At 59.5% G+C, this 9921-nt stretch overlaps 2 protein-coding genes across 2 annotated transcripts; one reads left to right on the top strand and one right to left on the bottom strand.

Moving 5' to 3' along the window:
• Positions 1-4518: 4518 nt before the first annotated feature.
• Positions 4519-6722, bottom strand: C22H11orf68 (chromosome 22 C11orf68 homolog). The gene is made up of 2 exons (XM_070359338.1): positions 6565-6722; positions 4519-5908 (listed from the first exon to the last, which is right to left on the bottom strand). The coding sequence occupies exons 1-2, from the start codon at positions 6684-6686 to the stop codon at positions 5152-5154; spliced, it is 879 nt and encodes a 292-aa protein (XP_070215439.1). The 5' UTR covers positions 6687-6722; the 3' UTR covers positions 4519-5151.
• Positions 6723-6897: 175 nt separating this feature from the next.
• On the top strand, positions 6898-9110 carry DRAP1 (DR1 associated protein 1). The gene is made up of 7 exons (XM_070359339.1): positions 6898-7130; positions 7373-7445; positions 7554-7647; positions 7923-8042; positions 8163-8256; positions 8465-8553; positions 8893-9110. Exons 1-7 carry the CDS (start codon positions 7089-7091, stop codon positions 8996-8998), a joined length of 618 nt encoding a protein of 205 aa, XP_070215440.1. The 5' UTR covers positions 6898-7088; the 3' UTR covers positions 8999-9110.
• The last annotated feature ends 811 nt before the right edge of the window (positions 9111-9921 follow it).

The raw sequence follows: 9921 nt of genomic DNA, 5'->3' as shown, positions 1-9921 counted from the left end.
GAGGCAGAGGCTGTCTGCATGGAGCCCTCCCTGGGCCACACTTCCCAGAGCCACGTTCTCAGCTCCCCTCCAGCCCCTAGGGGGACCCTGGCCCAAGGCGGAGGGAGCAGGGCCCACTGGGACCAGGGCCTGGAGGCCAGACTCTCTGCGAGCAGAGTCTGCCTGTGTGTACGAGTGTGCCTGTGTGTACGTGCGTGAGTGTGTGTGTGGGGTCAGGGAGGGGGGAGGCAGACAGGAAAGGAGGCTCTGACTCGGGAGGAAAGGATTGGGGTTTGGAATCGAGTCAAAGCCTCCAGAGGCAGATTTTGGCGGGAATGCCTCACTGCTCTCTCCTGACCTCTGCGGGTTCCGAGTTTTCTCTGCAGGAGCCAGCTCTCCCTTTGACCTGGGAGGACCCAGGGCCCCATGCATGACCTGCCTGTCGTCAAGGGTTTCCAGGGCCTGAGCTGGGACCTGAGGGTAGAAGGTCCCCAGAAATCACTCCAGACTTCACCCCAGGGAGGCCTCTGTTCAGGGACCAGGGGAGAGCGCCCTGCCTCAGGGGGGTGTGTGCAGGGCTCTTGGGAGTTGTGGAGAGCCTCCGGAGCATCTCCAGCCTTGACTGTGGTCAAGTGACTTAACCTCTTTCTGCTCAGTTTACGCGTCAGGAAAACGAGGGTTGTGAGAACTGAAACGAGTGAATGTGTACACATTGCTTAGAGCAGTGCCTAGAGCAGAGCAGAGCTGCATGTGTGTTTGCTCTGGCTCTGGGAGCCTCAGTGTTCTTACCTGAAAAATGGGTGAGGGGGGACCTGAGGAGCCCCTCATCTGCTTTTTGCTTTGGTTGCAATCTCCATTATTATTTCATAGGAAGCTGCCCCAGGGCCCTGCTGCCCTGCCCAACTCTGTCCCTGGGTGGTTTTCAAGCCCTGCTGGGAAGCCGATAATCAAGGAAAGATGGGTTTGGTGGGTTTCTGGGCTAGGTGCCCTTGGGTTACCCCTCAGCATTTGGGGGAGGCGAGTCAGAGAAAATTGGGAGTTTCCCTCCTCAGATGAATCAGCTGTGTGACCCAAGCCGGGTCCTTGCCAGGGCCCCTCCCAGTGGGCGGGAGTGGGGCACAGTTGCCCTTCTGGGAAAATCCCCAAAACCTCGCCAAAGCTCTGGCTGAAGCTTTCTCCCAACTCGGCTGTTTCCTGTCCCCCCAGGTTCAGCTCCTAGCCCCAGCTGGAATCAGGGGTCGGCAGGGTCCCCTCACTCACAGCCCAGTCCCTCTGGAACCCTCTCTCCAGGGGCTGGGGGTTTGCTGTGGTGGGGCTGGGAGTAGGTGGAGTGGGGATGTCATCCTTTTCCTGGCTCAGTCGTCCTGTGGTTTCATAAAAGGGAGCAGAGCACAGGGCCTGTCCAAGTTTACCCAGCCTAACCTGCCCCAGGTCTGGGCTGCTTCCTGAGTCCTGTACAGGAAGGGGATGGCCAAACAGGGCAGCAGCCCCTGCCAGCCTGAGCGGGGGGTCCCACTCAGGGGAGCTGCTGCCACTGCTCCTGGCAGAGGAGCAGTCCCCACTGTAGGCAGGCAGCTCCTTCCTGCTCAGTAGGTTTGGTCACTATACTCTCTGGGCCTCAGTTTCTCCATCAGTAAAATGGGAATCTTAGTCTTGGCCCAGCCTCTCTCAGGTGGTTCAGAGGACCGAACCTATGTGCTTTATACATCAGATCCTAAGTCCTTGCTGGGCCTTGTTTATCTTTGCAGCGCGCCCCTTCTCCCCAACAGCACTTTCATGCAGTGGGGGCTCAGCAATGCATTGGGCACTCTGGCGTTGGATGTGTGCTCAGTCGTGTCCTACTCTGTGCAGCCCCATGGATTGCAGCCCACCAGGCTCCTCTGCCCATGGAATTTCCCAGGCGAGAATATAGAGTGGGGTGCCATTTCCTACTCCAGGGGATCTTCCTGACCCAGGGATCGAACCTGTGTCTCTTTCGTCTCCTTCATTGGCAGGTGGATTCTTTACCACTAGCGCCACCAGGGAAGCCTGGAGTTGGATGACCTGGATTCACATACTGAACTTTCTAACCTTGAACCAATTAGTGAACCTCTCTGGACCTGTTTTACAGAGCTGAGCAAGGCTTAGATGAGAAACACAGGTATGTACTTAGCACAGTGCCCGGCTCTTGTTATGAACAGAATGAGGAAACTGAGGCCCACACACAGAGGGTGACTTTCAGTCAGTCACTCATTTATTCAGTTTTTTTGGGCACTTAGCTAGGCTGGGTCCTACACTGAGGACACCCTGGGGATAAAGTGCAGCCACTGTCCTTGAGGGGCTTCAGATGCCCAGACGAGCACCACAGGTGAGTGGGCATTATGGGAAACTGGGGAGCAGATGGATGAGGGAGGGGAGCCTCTGAGAGGATGACACCTGAGATCTGGGGTCAGCCAGGGAGGCAGGCGAGGGTCAGGCCTACCAGGCAGAGGCAACGGCCTGAGAAAAGGGCACCAAAGTGGGGAAGGCCAGGGTGTGAGCAAGAGAACCACAGGCGCCGGCAACTCCCGATTCTGGAACAAGGAGTCAAGTATGGAGTGGAGGAGGTGAGGCTGGAGGCACTGGCAGGGGATGGATTTGAGTCATTCATTCATTCAATAGCGTATGAAAAGGTTGCTCTGGCCACACACTGTGCAAGGCTCTCTGGGGACAGGGCTCAGATTTAGCCATTGTTCCTGCCTTCACGGAGCACAGAGTCTGCGGGCCTAGCGAGAGACAGACATTAATACAGTGATTACGTAAGGAACCACTTGATCCTTGCTGCAAAGCAGGTTGTTCAAGCAGAAGGAAGAGCCTGAGGCCCAGAGCTGTGTGCCAGGGGGTGAAGAGAGAGCCACTTGGCTCCAGCATGGCAAGCATGGGCAGAAAGGGGAGCCTGAGGGAAGCTGGGGGTGGGCAGCTAGGTTATAACGGGCACAAGAGTGGGCTCAAGTCACAGGCTGTGGGGGGTCACAGACGGGCTTTGGGGAGCGGACAGACATTGGACAGAGGCTGCTCTGCAGGACAGCTGGCAGTGGGGGGAGGGGGAGAATGGGGCACGTGGCAATGGTTTGGGAGAGTGAGCAAAGGGCTAATGTGGGGCCGTGAGGAGGGAGCACAGGGACTAAGTGTGGAAAACGCTTAATTGTGGAAGAACCAGGTGGTGTTGATAGCACTTGGGCATCTTTGTGGGACCCACGAAGGCCTGGTCAGGAGCCACCCAGGCCTTGGCTCAGTTTGGGCAAGTGCAAGACACTCATTGTCTGAGGGAGGCAGGGCCCGGGGCTCCAACACGGAGACCACTCAGCTGGGGACTTCCCAGGGTTGGGCCGAGGGGGACTCAGCTCAGGAGGGGGACTCAGCTCAGGAAGGAGGAAGCTGGGAAAGGGGCCGAGCCAGCATGACTCACCTACTTCCACTCAGTCAGCCTGGTGGCATCTCCGCTCCCCTGCTCCAAATTCCAATTCGATGAGGCTGCTGGAGGCTGAGTCAGTTCCAGCACGAGAGCCGAATCCCTAGGGGCTCCCTGCCAGACACCCTGGCCTCCAACCAAGGCCAAGGCCAGGGCCAGGGCTGTGGCCAGGGGTGTGGAGCCAAGCTTCCAGAAGCTGTTGCAGCCTCAGCAGAGGGCATGGCCCAGGAAGATGAATGTGAGTGAACGTGCCAGCTGCATTGTAAAGAGCTCACTCTAGGTGAGGCTGGAGACCCCCATCAGCCTGGCAAGGACTAGGGTGACTTTTTAAAAAATGTTTACTTATTTTTAGTTGTGTTGGCTGGATCTTAGACGTGCCACGTGGGTTCTCTAGTTGAGGTGCCCCATGGCACACTGGATCTTAAGTTTTCCAACCAAGGACTGAACCCATGTCCCCTGTATTGGAGGGTGGAGTCTTAACCACTGGACCACCAGGAAAGTTCCTGGGGCGCAAGTCTTTTAACTCTCTCTGCCCGTGACTCAGGTAACTCTCTTCCCCTCTTGGTCTCTATTTTCTTGACCATAAATTGAGCCAAAATCTTCTGATAGGTTGTGAGAATTAAATAGTCCATATGGAAGTGCTTTGCAAACAGACTGGTGGCCTCTGATGGTCTGGGTGGTAGGAGGTGAGTATAAATGGGAAGACTTAGAAGGCTTTTTAAGGTTGAGTACTACACAAGGATACTTCAGCCAAGCAGGTCGAAACCCAGTTCAACCTCTACTCACTGGACCATGTGCCCTGGTGGAGAAGCAGGGCAGAACCAAGGAGGTACCCTTCTCTAACGGGCACGAACACACCCTGTGGGATAGTAGTAGTCCCTCAGACTTTATTGGGCCAAGTCCTTGAATTTATGGGAAATCACTGAACAACTGATTCTGATTCTTGGATGGAGGTGAGATAGGACTGACTTTGAAGAGGCTCTCAGAGACATTCCCAGCTTGGCCACTGAAAGCAATCAGGACAGAGGGGGCAGTCTCTCCTGGCCCTGCCTCTCTACACCAACCAATGCAGGTAACCACCAACACAGTATTGTAAAAAACACTCAAGACACAGACCCAGGCTGGGTTTATTGAAATGCCAGGAGTACGCATGTGACAAGGGAGCCAAAGAAAGGAAGAAGGTGGTGCGGGCTATGAGGTGGCAGGGACAGGCCCCATGTCCTTGGCCCTGGCATCCCCTCTCTGTGCTGGGGGCGGAGTGGGAACGATCACCCACTCTCCCTCAACAAAACGGCATGCTCAGGCCCGCAGGACCTCTGCCCCTGCACTGTGAAGGCCCCGAGGAGAGGGACTGGAAGCACTAGTTTTCTCTCTTGAGAAAGAGGAAGAGAAAAGGAGGATGCAGGAGGAGGGGGAGGTGCAGCCAGGGATGAGGGTGGCCAAGGAAGGTTCTCCTGCTGGCGTCTGCACCCTGCCTGTGGCTCTGGATGACGGAGGGGAGGCAGCAGTGAAGAGAGGCTGAGGGTCCGGCCCTCAGGGAGCCACTGCCTCCAGCCAGCAGGGACTGGAGTCAGCCCGAACACAGGACAGAAGTTCAAAGGGATCGAAGATGCAGGCAGTTCCCGAGTGACCCAGTCCTCAGAGCTGGAGGGGCTCGGCCTCCATGGGACAAGGAGGGGGAAGACAGGCGGAGGCTCCAGCCCCAGCAGCGGGGCAACGGCCGTCTGCCTCATGTGGCACTATTAGGTCAGTTCCACATTGTTGGCACGGTCCAGCACACGGGAGCCACGGGCACTGCCCCCCAGCTGGAAACGGCTCTCATAGAGAGTGGGGCAGAGGTGCCAGCGGTTGGCCCGGTAGATGCCCAGGTAGGTGTAGACGTCAGGCTTGTAGGTAAGCAGACACTTCACGCCTGCCGCACGGATGGCTGCATCTGCCTCCAGAACACCCAAGCGGTCCGTGAAGTCGTCTGTATAAACGCAGATGACCTGCCGCCCCCCCTCCTTGGCCCGTGGGCTCACCTTGGCCACCTGCAGCCGGCCCTCGACCACGGCCCGAGCAATGCCAGCCCAGGCGTGGTCCAGCTTGAAGCCAGGTGCCAGGTGTATCAGCCATTTGCCAGAGAGCACTTGGTGGGTGATGGCCAGCTGGCGCAGGGTACCAGGCGTTACGGGCCGCCCGCTGGTCTGCAGAGCTTCCCAGGCAGCCTGCAGGCCCTGCACATCACCCGAGTTGGGGATGTAGCCCTGCCCGTATGCTGCAATCCAGCCCACAGGCTCAGAGTTGGGCGAGCCAGGGTCCCCATAGCGGGTAACTTGGGACGGCGGGTACTTGGCCAACCAGGCATCCAGCTCTGTGGCAGGTGTCATGCGGGCATCAAACACCAGCCAGGGGTCCATGTCAGCTGCCATGGCCTCTGCAGCCAGGTGCTCAGCAGTGAAGCCATCTTCACGACCACCTGGAGAGTCCTCTTCCTCCAGCTCCTCACCTGGTTCCATCCTGCGGGAGGGAACCGAATCAGGGCAGGGCCGGGACAGACTCAACTTGCTGAGTCCTAGGGGGTGCCAGGCACTGAACTGAACTGAACTGAACGGTGTGGGCCTTGGCCTCGGCTGCCGCATCCCCACGATACAAGCAGTTGTGCAGAATTAACCGCCTGAGGTGGAACAAAAGCTATATAAATGTAGTTAGTGTTATTACTGCTCTCCCTGACCTACAAACGAGGAAACCGAAGCTCAGAGAGAAGGGGCTCACTGCAGGTCACACCTTCAGTGAGTGACAGGACCGAAATGGGAATTCAAATGTGGGAACCGCCAGCCCAGCTACGCCTCCTGGTCCTGCCAAAGCCTGGCCGCTCTCCCGGGCGCTGGGATTTAATGGAGGAAGGCAAAGCACACGTCCTCGCAGCACCGAGGCAGGGCCCATGGGGCCAGGCCTCCCGGCAAGCGTTATCCAGCCTACTTAAAGACGAGGGCACTGAGGCGAGAAAGGGCAGTGTCCGATCCGAGACCAACGGGGCGGTGCCTGGACTCGAACCCAGGCTGGATAGAGGCTGCAGGAGAGCCTGCCTCCCGCCCCGCCGCGCCCGCCGCCATTAGTGCCCACGGCCCGAGCTGCGCCCCCGCCCTGCCCCCTCCCGCCAACCCCAGCGTCACCTCCGGCCTTCGCTGCGCTCGGCGCCGGCCCAGCCCCGGGCCCGGCTCCGTTCCTGCCGGGGCTCTGCGCCGCCGCCGCCGCCGCGCCCCGCCCCCGCCACGGCTGCCGCCGCCGCCGCCATCTTAGTATCCCGGCGCCTCAACAAGAACTTTATAGACAAACGCAGCACAGGGCGGGGCCGGGAGGGGCGGGGCCGTCGGGGGCGGGGCCATCGGGGAAGGCGAGGAGGGGCGGGCCTTCGGGGGGCGGAGCTAACGTTCGCTCTTCAGGTCTTGGGGGCGGGCGGGAGTGGCGGTTCCGTCCCGGACGGACGCGCAAAGCCCGGGAGGCTCTAAGTGGGAGGGCACTCAGGCCCTGCCGGCGGCGTCCTGTCCGGCGGCGCTAGGACCCTGTAGGGAGCGTAGGGGGCGGAGCCGGCGGCACCAGGACCCGGGGGAACCGCGGCGGACGGGCTACGAGCAGGCCCGGGTGCCGGGGCTGCGGGCGGCGGCGCTGGGCCCGGCGCGGCGGGAGAGGCCCCGAGATGCCGAGCAAGAAGAAGAAGTACAACGCGCGGTTCCCGCCGGTGAGCACGTGAGCGGGCCCCGGAGGAAAGGGCCGGGCTCTCGGGAGGCTCCGGCCCAGGCCGGGCTAGGGAGGCGGGCGCATCGCCGTGTTCGGGGCCCCGTACGCCCCGCCCCTTCCGTGCCCTTCCAGCGTGGGTGCCCCCCGCCCCCTTTCTCTCGGGATGCTCCCTCTCTCTGCCCGGCTTAAGCACCTTTTCTGGGACGGAGGCGAAGGGGTCCGAGCTGTCTGTCCCCTCCCCAGGCACGAATCAAGAAGATCATGCAGACGGATGAAGAGATTGGGAAGGTGGCGGCGGCCGTGCCTGTCATCATCTGTATCCTGTCGGGAGCTGTCGGGATGGGGGGGTGGGGGAGCCCGGAAGCCCCGGGGTCGCTTTTTGTGGATTGGGCCACCACCCCGCGTTCTCCTTGACCCTCCTCAGCTCGGGCGCTCGAGCTTTTCTTGGAGTCCCTGTTGAAGAAAGCCTGCCAAGTGACCCAGTCCCGAAACGCCAAGACCATGACTACATCCCACCTGTGAGTGGCTCCGATCCTAGAGGGCCCGGTTTGGGGTCTTCCTTCAGGAGTTCACACACCTGGGGGAGGCTGTGCCCTGATAAGGAAGTGGTAGGCTTCTGTGAGGTCTGTGGATTTGAGGAGGAGGGCTAGGATGTTCTGGCCAAGGAGGAGGGTTGGGGTGGAAATTTTCCAGGTTCCATTCCCCTGACATCCACAGAGTCCGTACTGTCCCTTGCTGAGGGCTCAGATGTCTGGGCCCCATCCGAGTGCCATCCCCTTCCCACTTCTTCCAGGAAGCAGTGCATTGAGCTGGAGCAGCAGTTTGACTTCTTGAAGGACCTGGTGGCATCTGTGCCTGACATGCAGGGGGATGGAGAAGACAACCACATGGATGGGGACAAGGGTCCCCGCAGGTAGGGAGCCAGGGTCCAGTGTCCAGGTGGGGAAGGCCAAGGCCCCTGGGCTTGGGGATGGCTGGGGAGTGGTGAAGGAGTGGGGAGACCTGAGGGCAGATGTACTGTACCTTCCCAAAGGGGCCGGAAGTCAGGCAGCAGTGGCCGGAAGAACGGTGGGATGGGAAGCAAAGGCAAGGACAAGAAGCTGTCAGGGACGGACTCAGAGCAGGAGGTGAGTGAGGCCCTAGGCTTCTGCCCCACAGGGTGGACAGGGCAGCCCTATACCAGGCCAGGATGAGCTGGCTGGGGGCCTGGTCCCTCACCTGTGACCTTTGTATTGGTTTCTTTGTAAATTGGGGTTACTGAGGTCAGCCTCCTGTCCCTGCTTTCCAGTGATGGGGCCATGCCCTTCTAGTCTCTAATTCCTGCTTTGTTCTCAGGATGAATCTGAGGATACAGACAGTGACGGAGAAGAGGAGACACCACAGGTCCCACCCCAGGCCAGCCACCCCCCTGCCCACTTTCAGAGGTAAGCAGCTCAGTGGCACCAAGGGGGCCCACTGACCCCAAGACTGACCCTGGCCTCTCTCCTGGCCTCCCTGGCCACTTGGTTCTGTTGGTCTTGGCACATTTGGGGGATGGAAGAGGAAGAACTAAGAAAGACTTCAAGGCTGGGGACTGTGCTCTCAGAAGGTCCCCTTCTGTTAGGTGGGGCTGTGTGACCTGCCCTGGGTCCTTCCCTTCTCTGGGCTTGCTCCCTGTTGGTACAGTGGGTAGTGGGCTCTGGGGATGCCCCGGTGGGGCTGAGTGGGCCGGGATGGGCACCAGAGAGTGGCCTGATCTTTCTTTACTGCTCTCTCCCCTGCAGCCCCCCGACACCCTTCATGCCCTTCACCTCGACCCTGCCTGTGCCCCCAGCACCCCCGGGCGCCTCAGCACCTGACGCAGAGGAAGAAGAGGATTATGACTCCTAGCGCCCTCTGCCCCCCAGGCCACACCCCCTTTGGTTTGTTTTAGTTGCTCTGGGGGGAAGAGAGACCATAGAGCTGTTCTTAAATTTATTAATAAAATAATAATAAAAGGGAACACTCATGTCTGTCCCGGTTTTTGTCCAGAGTTTGTGGCCTCCTTCTCTCCTTCTACCTCCTTCCTGATGCTGAGCTGGGACCCAGAGCCCCGGAGGGCTGGGCAGCAGCTGACTGAAGAGGGAGGGCTGGAGGCCACAGTTCTGCCAGCGCAGGGCCAGGGGTGCCAATGGAAGGAAGGCCGGTCGGAATGGCAGAGGGTCTGAGCCAGCTGGTGCTGGTCATGCTGGGGGACAACCTGTCTCATGGTGCTGTGTGTCCCTGGGTAGGTTCCTCTCCTCTGAATGGCTTCTTCTTGGCTCTCTTATGTAGACCATTGTGTTTACTCTGGGTTGGTACAAAGGGGCAGGTAACAGAAATGAGTCTGGAAAACTAGAGCTTGGGCCACTTGCCTTAAAGGACACGAGGAGGGGTGGTGGGGGCAGAGGAAGGTGGTGTGGTGGGGGGCCATGAAGGCTGGCTGGGGAGCAGGCAGTGACTCTGAGCAGACCCCGGAGCTACGCGCACGAGGCAGATGTGTCTTCCGGGAGAAGCGGCTTGGTGAGGCCCGCAGGAGGCTTGGAGTGCTGCAGGCAGCCTGGAGGCCTGGGTTGGCAGTAGACTCGAGCGCTGATGACTAGGAGGGAGGGGATATTCAAGGACTTTTGGGTTTCTTTGGGTGGGGACATGGGGACATAGAAGAGGGATCTCAAGTAAGAGCAATAGGGATCTTAGTAAGATCTCAAGTTTGGCTGTGATGAGTTTGGGGTGCCTGTGAGGCCACTGAGGAGAGGCATGGGGTGGGCACTTGGATGTAGTGGGCTAAAGACAGG

This window comes from Bos mutus, chromosome 22 (genome assembly GCF_027580195.1).
Source record: "Bos mutus isolate GX-2022 chromosome 22, NWIPB_WYAK_1.1, whole genome shotgun sequence".
Lineage (NCBI taxonomy): Eukaryota > Metazoa > Chordata > Mammalia > Artiodactyla > Bovidae > Bos > Bos mutus.
This window is presented reverse-complemented; position numbering and strand designations above follow the sequence as displayed.